The 13,034-nt window shown below is 57.5% G+C and overlaps 1 protein-coding gene and 1 pseudogene across 1 annotated transcript in view; both read left to right on the top strand.

The window, feature by feature from the left end:
- Positions 1-2,911: 2,911 nt before the first annotated feature.
- Positions 2,912-3,559, top strand: LOC101643725 (annotated as a pseudogene).
- A 1,348-nt stretch (positions 3,560-4,907) lies between these two features.
- Positions 4,908-13,034, top strand: part of GPR179 (G protein-coupled receptor 179) — a 14,783-nt gene continuing 6,656 nt past the window's right edge. The window contains exons 1-9 of the mRNA XM_004707428.1: positions 4,908-5,689; positions 7,154-7,262; positions 9,017-9,104; positions 9,487-9,716; positions 10,339-10,407; positions 10,814-10,923; positions 11,136-11,374; positions 11,561-11,699; positions 12,163-12,268. Coding sequence (XP_004707485.1) covers positions 4,908-5,689; positions 7,154-7,262; positions 9,017-9,104; positions 9,487-9,716; positions 10,339-10,407; positions 10,814-10,923; positions 11,136-11,374; positions 11,561-11,699; positions 12,163-12,268 — 1,872 coding nt within the window. The remainder of the gene's footprint in view (positions 5,690-7,153; positions 7,263-9,016; positions 9,105-9,486; positions 9,717-10,338; positions 10,408-10,813; positions 10,924-11,135; positions 11,375-11,560; positions 11,700-12,162; positions 12,269-13,034) is intronic.

Below are 13,034 nucleotides of genomic sequence, written 5' to 3'. Positions count from 1 at the left end.
AGGGAGGAGGTCACACACAGTTCCATGTAGTCGGTTCCCTCTTTCCTACCCATTCTCCCTTTACCCTCCCTGTTTTGCCACTCACACCACTGGTCTTATAGGCAGAGGGATATTTTCAAAATGAAAATGTGCATACAGCCTGTGATCACAAGAGTCCCTGGCTTCCTGGGGCACTTAGAATAAAGACCAAACCAAACTCACTGTCATCGGTGCCGATTCATAGCGACATCACAGGACAGGGTAAAACTGCGCCTGTGAGTGTCCAAGACTGTAACTCTTTACAGGGGCAGCAAGCCTCATCTTTCTCCCTCAGAGTGGCTGACCTTTCTCCCTGCTGACCTTACCATTAGCAGCCCAACTCGGAACCAACCACCACCAAGGCTTCCTAGGACAAACCAACCTGCAGGACCCTGCGTCACCCCTGTTCTTTCTGGCCATGTCTCCCACCAAGCCACCCCTGCAGTTCCACCGAATGTGTGTCAGGCTCCCAATACAGTGCTTTTCTTGGAAGAGTTTTCTCTCTTTCTGGTACCTCTTCTCACCGGGCTCAGAGTTCACCTTTGTTGAAGCCCCGGTAGCACAGTGGTGAAAGCGCTCAGGTGCTAACTGAAAGGCCAGTGGTTAGAGCCCCCCGCTACTCCATGGAAGGACAGACATGGTCATCCGTGCCAGCAAGCCCTATGAGGTCGCTGTTCTGTCTTGTAGGGTCAACTTGAATTGGCATGGAATCAAAGACACCACCACCAACAAACTTGCCCTTGGGTGGCACCGTTCAGTGCTCAGCTATGAGCCAAAGGGCACCTCGGAAGACAGGCCTGGCAATGGGCTGCTAGAAAATCACAGCCTCAGAAGCCCTACCGAGCAGTTCCCGGTACACCTGGCTGCAGAATGCACTCAAGGGCAAGGATCACGTGTGGGTTCTGACCCTCATGGAATCATCAGTTTCAAAGATGGCGCCAGACACGACGCTCTTGCAAGTGGCTCCTGACATAAATTCTTGTCTAACTGGGTCCCAAACCAAACTAAATTCACTGCCATCAAGTCGATGCACTCTCATAGTAACCCTCTCGGACAGGGTAGAACTGCTCTCTTACCAAAGTTCCGCAGGACAAAGATGAGACTTTCTACTCCAGGAAAGGGGCAGTCCCATTGGGTTTCTGGAGTGGGAAACACCTCGGTTCTTGGCTTTGCTCAATGCAAGAATTCACGCGGAAGCCCGTTTTGTATCCAATGGGTTTTTCTGAAGGACGGGGCAAGTTGGAGGTGTTACAGTCTCCAAGGGGTTCACAACTGGGCCCAAACAACCACGTGGAAAAGAGCACCCACACACGCAGAAATGGGGAGGATCCAAGGGACTGAGGGATCGAGGGATCAAGGGGCAAGAGGTCACAGAGGCCAGAGAGTGAGGGGCAAGAGCACTGTGGGCCCTGAGGGGGCACGCCCAGGTTGTGCGTGTACACCCCCACCCTCTGACCTGCCACTGACTAGGAGCAGGGTAAAATTGAATAAGAGAGTCCCAGAGTGTGCTCCCTGCCTTTATTCTAGCCCACCCCTGGCTTGGGGAAGGCATGGTCGACGGTATTGGTTGACCCCATTGGCTGGGTTAAGCCCACTGGGTGATGTCATGAGCCTGGACCTAGTTTGAGCTGTCCAGGTGTACCTCCTACCTGGATCAGGGGCTTGAGGATGAGCATGCTTAGTTTGGGGTCTTCATAGGTGTCTACTGGTTGTCTGATTTCTTCCCAGCCTTTATGGGGGCCTTTGCAGGCATGGGAGGGACAACCCCGTCCCTAAATCTAGCTACCTAAAAGTTCTACCCTTGAAAAATGGACCTTGAAGTTGGCAGTCTGATTCGTAACCACTGAGCCCCACAGCACTTTTGTTTGACACAACCGAAGCCGTGCCCTTCCTCGCCCATGAAGGAAGCGAAACTGAGGGCTTCTTAAGGTCAAGCAAAAGGTACAGTTAAAATCCAAGAGCAGCTATGCTGGGTTGGACTTCGAAGATGTCATTCTCTACCCTCCTTCACCAGCTGCCTCTCAGGTGCTGATTAGAATCTTTCTGGCAAAAGAGTGGTGGCTGTAGGATCACAAAACACCCAAGGCCTAAGCGGTGGCCACCCAAGCTCCCAAGCTGTCTCTGGGAAACTGGACCAGGCACAAACTCCCCATAAAAAGTTAGTGGCTGGCTCTACAGCACCCTCTGCTGCCCAACTACTGTCCCTGCCCCAGAAGGAAGCTGGGAACACACAGCTTCTTTCAAATACCACCTGTCCTCATTTCCTTCCAGGCTAGGTCCTGGAAAAGATGGAAAATTAAACTCCAAGCAAAGGAAATAGATGCTTGTGCTTTGTGCTTTAAGACTTACGTGTGTGTTGCGCTAGTTTTGTGTCCACTCCTGCGTCTTTCTCTAAGGTCTGTAAACGTGGTCCTCACAGCAGCATGGTCCCCAGCCCTTAGGCTCACAGAACTGTTGTTTGCAGGCCATCTGTAAACAGGAGACGTTTGTGGGCACCACCACCTGTTCCTTCCTGCGTGTTCGCTCAGAGATCTGGACATCAAAGCTTTATGGCAGGGCTGGGGCAAGTGGAAGGGAAGTCCGGGGCCAAAAGAGAGCATGCTGGGAAGGAGGCAGTGTCGAAGACGAAGGCAGGTGTAGGTAGGGTTGGATCTGTGGTGGAAGGTGAGGGAAGAGGGAGGGAAGGAGGCCAGCAGGGGCTGGATTCTGTGGCCAGTCCCAAGAATCCAGACCTTCCCAGGCATGCTATCTCAGGCAGCAGCGCTGACTCTGGGCCCTCCAGGTATTGGGTCCAACAGAGGGGAGCTCAGTGGGGCGTACAGAGAAGCTGTACACGTGTTCATGAAGAAAAGAAGACTGGTCAGAGCCCGGATCCGCCCAGCCCCGGGGGAAACCAGGTGGCGGCAGCAGCACCATGGGGAGGCGTTACTTCTGTGACTACTGCAACCGCTCCTTCCAGGACAGCCTCTACAACCGCAAGAAGCACCTGAGTGGGCTGCAGCACCTCAAGGCCAAGAAGGTCTGGTACGACATGTTCTGAGAAGCAGCCACCATCCTAGTGGACAAACAGAACAAGCGGCCCTGCTGGAAGTTTCTACTGATAGGCCAGTGCGACTTTGGGTCCCAGTGCCAATTTTCCCACTTGTCTGGCAGAGACCTGCAGAAGCTGAGCCGCCAGGTGGAAGAGAAGAGGTGGGCCAAGGAGTGGCCGCTGGACATCGGGGAGCTGCCTGAGGTCCATCTGGAAGACTGGCTGGAGAAGAGGGCCAAGCGGCTGAGCCTGGCTCCAAGCAGCAGGGCCGAACCCGCCAGTGCCACAGTCTTCCAGTACACCCTGGGCTGGCCACCACTCCAGGAGTGGGCCCCTCCACCTGGGGGCTGGCCCCTGAGCCCAATGTGCAGTGGGGCTGAGCCCCTTGACCCTGCCTGGCCCTCATTGTCAGCTTCTCACCGGTCACAGCGAAGAGGAGTGGGCAGACCCCACAGGGCCTCTGCTGCAGCCCAGGACCCCCGTGGGCCCCAGCCTCAGCCCGGGCCCTGAGACAGGCCGCACACCACCACCCCTGCCCCCCTGCCTCCTGCCAGTTGTTTTTACATAAAGAGTCTCTCAGCCCGTGAAAAAAGGGGGAAAAAAGAAAAGAAAGCAGGCCTTACTTACGATGATGAAATGAGCAGCTGCAGCGGCCAAGGTCTAGACAGTCCCTCTCCCCAGTTCTTCTCTCGGTTCCCTAACACCCTCTGCCCAGCATGAATTGCTGCTGGGCTCGCTGGCCCTGCGGTGCAGGAGAAAAACAGCTGGATGGGGAGGTGGAGGCTTTGTGAGGGCCTTGGGCGGTGCCAACTGTCAGCACTCAACTACTCCCTGGGAACTGGGTCATTCAATTTTTCTCAGTTGTGCTGAGGAAGAAAGGCCTGGCGAGGTGGGGCAGTGCTGCGCTGTCACACAGGGTGCACCCTGAGTCAGAAGTGACTCAGCAGAGCGAGTTTGATGGTCAGAGGCCGAGGCAACAAGGGGGCGGGGGTGGTTCGACCGCCACGGAGCTGAGCTTGAGTTTTAGCTCAAAGTGAGCAGCCGCGTGATCTGAGGTAAGTCCCAGAGTCTCAGTGTCTGCACCCTGAGGTGCAACTGTCACCACATGAGGACCAGGTGTGTGTGTGTAGATTTATTGAGCTAAAGCACATTGAAAGTACGTTATGAACTTCCACGAGCAGTGGTTTGTGTTTTTTGCTTTGTTTTACTTTGTTTTATTTCCAGGCTCTCCCCCACCCGGTTGTCCCCACTCTCACATCCCAGCGGAAGCAATGTTGGGGGTGCGGGAAGCCAGAGTAGATTTCCGGGGATGCAGCTTGGCCCTTCATCATGCCCTTTGCAGTTGCTGCCCGGAAGCTGGGTAAAGCAGAGAGGTGGAGAGAGGGGCACAGGCTCATCCACTGTAGTTGCTATGACACCCAGCCTGGATCTGCCCATCTCTCCTAATGGAGGGGAGGGGAGGGCCAGGGATTCGGGGTGGAGTGGAGAGAACCCTCTTGGCCCCTCCCCTCTCCTCCCTTTCCTCTGGAGCAGATGTGGGGTGGGGGTGGGAGGGAGCCAGGATAGAAGGGGGAGGGGAGAATGGTTTGCCCGGATTAAAAGGGTTTGAGATTGGGGGCATACTGAGAGAGGAGGGGGCAGGGCCCTCATGCCTATGACCAGAAGCCAGCTGATGACATTAGACAGAAGCAAAAACAGGAGACAGTGGGAGCTGATGGGGGGCAGGGAGCGAGAGAGGGAAAGCTGGGCTAGGAGGCGTGGAGGCAGGCAGCTCCAGGACCAGCCTCTGCCGCCCTGCTCCTGGGCTTTCAAATCCTCCAGGCAGCCAAGGCTCAGGGTCCCTGAGATCTGCCCCAGGATGGGTACCAGGGCAGGGCTCATGCCCCCTCCTCTCTGGGCACTCCTGGGCTGCTGTGTCCTCTGCGGCTTGACTCTGGGAGGTCCTCGGACACTCCGTTCTCTGCCCCAGATGTCCTCCCAAGCTCAGCCCATCTGGGCGCCCCCAGAGGGGGCAGAGGCAGCCCTGGCTTTCCTCTATTCTGGAGACAGCCAGCAGCTATTGGGGGCAAACTGCAGCGAGCGCTATGAAGCCCTTGGGGCAGAAGCCAAAGCAGGGCTCCCTCCAACCCTACAGAGAGCAGCGGGCACCCTGTCCCAGGCCACCAACTTCCTTAATATGCTACTGCAAGCCAACGACATCCGGGAGTCCAGCGTTGGGGAGGATGTGGAGTGGTACCAGGCACTGGTTCGAAGCGTGGCTGAAGGAGACCCAAGGGTATACCGGGCTATGCTGACCTTTAGCCCTCCACCTGGGGCTAGCCACCTGCAGCTGGCTCTACAGGCCACCCGGATGGGTGAGGAAACCATCCTTCAGCACTTGTCTGAGGCCACGGGGCAGGAGGAGCACCAGGCTGAGGACCTGGACAGTCTGGCCCTGCAGAAGCGAGTGCTGACCAATGACCTAAGGAGCCTCCACAGCCCCAAGTGGGCCCAGGGGGATGGCTATGTGGGGGACATGCAGCAAGTAAGACTGTCCCCTCCCTTCCTGGAATGTCAGCAGGGCCGTCTCCGTCCTGGCTGGCTGATCACACTCTCGGCCACCTTCTACGGACTCAAGCCAGACCTCAGCCCAGAAGTCAGGTAAGTGGGTTTGTGCAGGATTTAATGCCTTTGTAGGTAGGAGGGGATGTGTGGTGGCGGGGAAGGGAAGTGGGATAGGTATGAGTACATTGTGCACGCGCCTCTTGGCCGTGTGTGCGTCTGCGTGTGCACGGATGTGTGTACTTGTAGTTGGTTCCGGAACCTGTAACTATGTGTTAATGCCCGCAGGTGCGAGGTTACACACTGTGTGTGACTCAATCCCTTTCTGCATCTTTCTAGGGGTATCGGTTGGTATTTCTGGGTTTGAGCACATGACTAAAGATCCCTTGGTATGTGTGTAGATAGATAGATAGATAGATAGATAGATAGATAGATAGATAGATAGATAGAGATATATATGTAGGTAGGTAGGTAGACATCCAGGTCTATCGGCATGTGCATAGATAGATAGATAGTGTTTGCTTCGGTAGCACATATACTAAAATTGGATAGATAGAGATATATGTAGGTAGGTAGAAGCCCACCTTGTGTAGGTATCTTGGTATGAGTGTGCACAGATGCAGGGTAAAGATGGGCATGGGCCTTGGCCCCAGCTCTAAGGGGTAGGAGGCTTGGTATCATAACAGACATCTCAGGGGCCAGGCTTCTGAGAGGAGCCATGTGGGCCCTTCAGGAGTTAAACCCACTGCTCTCCAATGATTTAGGGCTTGAAGAAGATGATCATCTTGGGGAAAGAAAATTCGGGGCGGGGTAAAGAAGGAAGGCCCTTCCTAGCCAGCATTGGTCCAGTCCCCAGTTTTATTCTCAGTAGCCATCTTCCTATCTCACACAGGGCCCACTGCCCAGCCAGTCCTGATCCAGGAGCCCGATATTCTTCCAACAACTGACTTCCTCCCCACAGCAGAACAGAGTGTGTGGTGGGGAGCCCTATTGGGAGAGGGCTGCAAGTGGACACAGGACTGTCACAAGGCATTCAACCACTCACACTGTGTTTCCAACTATTGCATCCCCACTCATTGTCCCCACACTGACTCTTGGCCAGCTCTGTCCTCGCTTAGCCCAGAGCAGGGTTTGGGAGGCACTGAATTAAACCATCCCACCACAAGGATTTGCCACCCCCCATTTTCTTCTCTGTGGTGCAGACCCTGCTTGTGTGTGTGTGTGTGTGTGTGTGTGTGCATGTGTGTAATTGTGTCAAACTCTCTTTCTAAGAGATCACCAGAGTCCCAGCTCCCACATGCGTTGACTTGCCCCCCCCCCTACCCGAATCTAGGAAGTGACAAGTGGTTGAGGAGCTGAGTGGTGGGGAGCAACGCAGGGTGAGAGCCTGTTGCCCACCGAGACAGAAAGGGTTCAGAGCAGTGAGGAAGCAGAAAACTGGCTCCTTCACTGGATGCCACAACAGTCACTGTGGACAGTCTACAAAGCTGGCATTGCCCCCTAAGCAGTAGACATAGACACAGGTCTGCCGCCTCCTCCCTCATGGCCTGTTCACCGCTCCAGGGGGCAGGTGCAGATGGACCTGGAGCTTCAGAGCGTGGACATCAATCAGTGTGCCGGTGGTCCAGGCTGGTATGCTAACACACACCTGTGTGATCTCAACAGCACCCAGGTAAGGACCAGGATCAGGGGAGATGCACTAGGCGCTCCTCCTTGCATCACTGCCACCACTCTGCTCCCACAAGCCGCTCATAAAACCAGCCCAGCCTCTCCAGGCAGCGGCAGGAGTCTCTAGTGATTGACAGAAGTGAGATGCCAGGTGTTTTAAAAGCGAGGCCACTCGCAGCCTCCCCCTCCCCGCAGCCACTGCCCATGCCTGTGAAATCTCAGTGTCCCTCCCTATCTGCTCTCCTGTCAGGATTCCTCCCCAGGGCCACTTTCAGAGCCTCAGGTAATCATCTCTCTCTTTCCCCTGGACAGTATTCTCCAGGACCACAGCGCTCTGGACTCCCACCTGGCTTACAAAGGATGCCCCCTTGGTGTTTGTCAAAATAAAGGGGATTTCTGGTTGGGGTGTGGGAGGAAGGAATCCAGCCAAAGCAGGAAGCTCTGTGGCTGGTGAAGGTGAAGGATCCCAGGCAGCGGCTGGCCACCACCAACACGGTGCAGGTCAATTGGGGCTGGTTGGAGGACAATGGCTGCTCACTCTGCAAGCCTGGCAGCAAAGAGGAGGCCAGGTTTGCCTTGACAGCCTGCCAGAGGGAGGTGGGGCAGCCTGCATTTTGGAGACAAGTGGCCCGCTGCGCTGAAGGACACGTGTGTTTGGAGCTATAGGTACAGGGATGGAGGGCTCCCCCTTCCCTGGCCACACCTTCTTCTCTGGGCCACACATCTCTCTGATCCTGCAGGCTGCGGCAAGAATAGAGAATGTTCCCATGGTCCAGGCAAGAGGGAAGCCTTGGCCCCAGCTTCCTCAGACCCACGCTCTACCCCATCCAGGTGATGTCAGGGACTGGGTCCGGAACTCCCCAAGGCTTTATCCCCTCCCTTTGCCCCTCGGATGTCTATTTCTGGCCAGGTCCACAGCAGACCAACCTCATTCCGTGCTCTCTTCTTCCTCGCTGCTGAGGTCTGTCCCTCCCCTGCTGAGCAGACAGCAATGGGAGGAGGCAGAACAAAGGGCTGCTCTTGGCACCCCACCAGCCTGGCATTAGCCTGGCATTAGGACCTGGAAAGCAATCCTGTGCCAAGGCCAGATGGCCCCTGATGGAGGAAGCTGCTCCCGCATGGGGGCCCTTTTCAACCCACCTGTGTGCCTAAGAGGGCCACTCTGGGAAACAAGAAGTAGGATCTCAGGGTGTGTCTGGCCTCCAGCTCCCCCCACTTCCACCTCCTCCCAGGACCATGCCCTGGCAATGACTGGGGGTGGGGGGAAACAGGACCTGTCAGATCCCTCCCACTGCCAGTCAGAGCAAGGGTGAGCCACCCCCATATGCTGCTTGGCATCTCTCTGGGAAGGAGGGAATTGTGGAGATGGAGGTGGGTGTCTAGAGCAGGCGTCCTCAAACTACGGCCTGCAGGCCACATGCGGCCTGCTGAGGACATTTATCCGACCCGCCAGGTGTTTTTGCCCTGTTTGGTTTTTTACTTCAAAATAAGATATGTGCACCGTGCATAGGAATTTGTTCATAGTTTTTTTAAACTATAGTCCAACGGGTCTGAGGAACAGTGAACTGGCCCGTTTAAAAAGTTTGAGGACCCCTGCTATAGAGGAACGCCTTCCCAAAGCACTAGGTGGGCTTCTAGTGGGCTTCCTTTATGTGGGCCCAGGTGGTCTGGTGGATGGACCCTCCATCCCTGCCTAGGAAGGAAAGCGCTGCCAGGGAACGCCCCCCGGAGATGTACAGCACGTTTGTGTCTCCACAGTGTGTGCCCCTGGAGAGGCAGGGCTTTGTTCTGGGCCGCTACCTCTGCCGCTGCCGGCCTGGCTTCTACGGGGCGAGCCGCTCCGGGGGTACGTACCTAGGGTGATTTCCAGGCTGGGCTCCAGGGGTCCCTGGGAGAGGAGGGAGAGTTGGAGTGAGACACTGGGAAGAAACAGGTGAGCCACGGGCAGAAGGTGGGGTGGAGGCAAGGCACGCGAGTATCTTAAGAGGAACCCGTAACATGCCATCTCATGCAGCTTATCCCCCAGTGAACTGTTGTCTAGGGCCACCGCTACCTGTTAGCCTGCCCTCCCTCGGAGTACCTCTTTCCCCGCTGCTCCCCCTCCTGCCCCTGCCCAGGGGCCACAGGCCATAAGCAGGGGGGTGGGACCAGAAGCCAAGGAAGCTGAGGACACAGGAAGGGGGCCTCTAGCCAGGTTCCTCTCTCTGTACCCATCTCATTTTTTATAGGGTTGGGGGAGCCTACTGGGCAATTCGGGTCCCTGCAAGGCAGCTCTGGGAGGCTGCTGTGGTGCCAACCATGTCCCGAGGGCTGCACCAGCTGCATGGATGCCACGCCATGCCTGGTGGAGGAGGCCCTGGCTCTGAGGGCGGCAGTGCTGGCCTGCCAGGCCTGCTGCATGGTGGCCATCTTCCTGAGCATGCTCCTCTCCTATGGCTGTCGCCGCCGCCGTGGCAAGGCAAGGCAGGCCCCACATCTCATCTCCCCTGTGCATGGGCCCCTCCACCTCCGGTGTCGACCAGAGGCCTGAGATGACCGGAGACTAGAACCTGGGAGAAATGGGGGGTGTTTTTGATTCTAGGCCCAGCTCACCTGTTTCCTCCTCTGTCAAATGAAGACATGGGACTTGCTTGTTGGGCATCGACTGTACAGAACTGGGCCTAGGCCTGAGGGGAAGGGGCCTCCCCCAGATTAGTGGAGGAGGCAGGATGTAGAAAAATAGCAGTACAGTGAGATAGGGGTTTGGTGTACTGGATGCTTCTCAGGCAGAGAAGAGGATGCCACACCCTAGACAAGGGGTAGTCAGCCCAGAAGCTTGGCAGCACCCCCAGACCCTGTCTTGCTCTTCCACTTTAACTTGAGCCTAGAGCTGCAAGACCCCAGTGGATGGGCCTGGGTGGGGAGGTGGAGGGCTATGTAAAACCTTGGTCTTAGCCACAGGCTAAGCACCTTACAGGTGCTCAGAGCCTCAGGGACAGCTGTGAAGCCTTAGCCCAAGCCCTAAAGTGAGCCCTGCCACCGGCCTGCAGCTGTGCCCGGCTCCAACTTCCCACTGCCCTTTCTTTTCCTGGGGTTCCCAGAGCATCCGCTTGTCCGGGCTTGTCCTGCTGGAGGCCATTCTGCTTGGCGCCCTGCTGCTCTACTTTCCGGTGAGTCCGTGGCTAGGGGCCAGTCAGACCTCCCAGGACCCCGCACTGCCCCAACCCGGCCCCCTGCACACCCTCAGAACTGCAGTTCCTCTCCGGCCGGCCTCGTGGGGGTGGAGAGACTCGGAGACTTCGATTCCTCCCTGCTCATAGCCACCAAGGGGCCCCTGTGGCGACCTGGTTGCCACCAGCATGGACTGGAGGGCAGCAAGTTAGGTTTGGGTTCATGCCCCCATGGCAGGCAGGCCTAATAAACTCGGGGGGGTGGGGTGTGTCAAATGGCCCCTGTTTGAGCCCGCTCCGCATCCTGGGGGTCTAACCTCTGGGTGGTAAGGTCAGCAATCATGTGGAGCACAGTGGGGAGCAGCTCTGGCCTTCACCCCACCCTCACCCCCCACCCCCGCCCCAGGTTTTCATCCTGTACTTCAAGGCCAGTGTGTTTCGCTGCATTGCCCTCCGCTGGGTCCGCCTGCTGGGCTTCCTCGTTGTCTACGGCACCATTGTCCTCAAGCTGCAGAGGTAGGGCCCATCCTGCCCACTCAGGGAACCGATTGGGTCATTGCTAGACCCTTGATTGTGTCATAGCTAGACCCGGGCCCGGGCCCATGCCCCTGGGGCCCCACCAACATCGCTCTCCCCTTCAGGGAATTTTGGGGAGGGGGAAAGAGGCAATGCACCGTGGAAGCAGTGGACGGAGCCCCACCTTCTGCACCCCTCTCTAACTCCGGCAGAGCACTCCGGCTGTTGGTGTCGAGAACGGCCCGGCGGGGCCCCCACCTGAGCGGTGGGCGGCTGCTGCGACGCCTCGGCCTGCTCTTGCTGCTGGCGCTCAGCTTCCTGGCAGTGTGGACGGTGGGGGTCCTGGAGCGAGGCGTCCAGTACACGCCCCTGGTGACCCGAGGCTACACTCCTGCTGGCCGCCACTTCGACTTCTGTCACCACAACCTCTGGGATTACATCATGGTTGTGGGTAAGCTGCTTCTGCTGGGCCCAGCCTCAGCCTGGCCCGCTCTGCCTCGCCAGGCTCCCCACATCCCTGTCCGGCCCTGCCTATACCCAGACTCCTGCCCCCGACCCTGGGCCCCCTGCTAAGCGTGCCTTAGAGGGGCCACCTGGCCACCAGGTAGGCTGACCCCACCACCACCACCTCCCATAGCTGAGATCCTGCTCCTGTGCTGGGGCAGCTTCCTCTGCTATGCCACGCGCGCCCTGCCCTCCGCCTTCCAAGAGCCACGCTACTTGGCCATCGCCCTGCACAACGAGCTGCTGCTCTCTGCAGCCTTCCACGCCACCAGGTAAGGGCAGGACCCGCCCCATGCCCCTCCCCTCCCCAGGTGAAGGTGCTCCCAGCCCGCCATCCTGCAGCGAGGTGAAGGAGGGCTCCGCTAGTAGCTCTCCCACCACCTTACAGAGCGCCTCACCCCTCGCCGCCCCCACCCCGGAGGACCACCCCCCCACACACACACCCAAGGAACGGAAGGGCCTCCCAGCCCTAATGCGTTTTCCATTATTTTCCATCCATTCCTAACGCCCCTTCCCACAATGCTCCATTCACCCCGCCTCCTGCCCCCATGGGCCAGGCCATGTGAGCAGCGGGCCCAGTGTGCGTGCTTCCCTAAGGATTTGGCTCTGTGCTTAGGGGTGGCCTGGAGGGCGAGGAGAAGGAAGGGTGCCCTCTCCCTCCACCTGGCACCTCCTCAGAGTGGGAAGAGGCCACTCCCACCCACCGTAACTACGGCTAGCCCCCATCCCGCCCAGGTTCGTGCTGGTTCCCTCCCTGCACCCAGACTGGACCCTGCTGCTCTTCTTCTTCCACACCCACGGCACGGTCACTGCCACACTGGCTCTGGTCCTTATACCCAAGGTCAGCGCCTCCCCACTTGGATATGAGGTCCGGGGGTGGGGTGTGTGTGTGTGTGTGCGTGTGTTGTGTGTACACATGCAGGTGCACATGTGGATGGACACAGACACCAAGTGAGGCCAGCCTCTGTGTGAACCAGCTGCTGTGGCTGCAGCGTCCCCCTCCCAGTGAGGATGACAGAGGGTGCTGGGGGCCGAGTGAGTTAGAGCAGAAGACTAGCTACTGGTCCTCTGTCTCTAGTTCTGGAGCAAGGGAAATAAGAAGACTTAGGGCCAGAAGGGGCAAAGACCCCTGGTGGTGGAGTGGGTGGTACATGGGGCTTCAAACTACAAGGACAGCAGTTCAAAACCACCAGTTGCTCTGCCAGCTAAAGAGGAGGCTTTCCACACCTGTCAAGTTACAGCCTCAGAAACCCACCCAGGCAGTTCTACCCTATCCTGGAGGGTCATGATGAATCAACCCACTGGCAGTGAGTTTGGTTTGGAGCCCTGGTGGTGTCGTAGGGTACTCACTGGGCTACTGACTACAAGGCCAGCAGTTCAAACCCGCCAGCAGCTCTGTGGGAGAAAGATGAGGCTGGGAGGGGCCCTTTAAGACAGTGGAAAGGTTAGTGGACACTGAGAATCTTTTCAGATGGGCGTCTCACGGAAAGCTAGCGGGGATTGGGGGTGGGGGTGGAAGGGCATTGGTATGGGGGAGCCTACTGGGCAATTCGGGTCCCTGCAAGGCAGCTCTGGGAGGCTGCTGTGGTGCCAACCATGTCCCGAGG

Source organism: Echinops telfairi, unplaced genomic scaffold, assembly GCF_000313985.2.
Source record: "Echinops telfairi isolate 266 unplaced genomic scaffold, ASM31398v2 ScPeMD7_7458;HRSCAF=8496, whole genome shotgun sequence".
Lineage (NCBI taxonomy): Eukaryota > Metazoa > Chordata > Mammalia > Afrosoricida > Tenrecidae > Echinops > Echinops telfairi.
The sequence above is the reverse complement of the archived record's forward strand: the minus strand, read 5'-3'. Positions and strand labels throughout refer to the sequence as shown.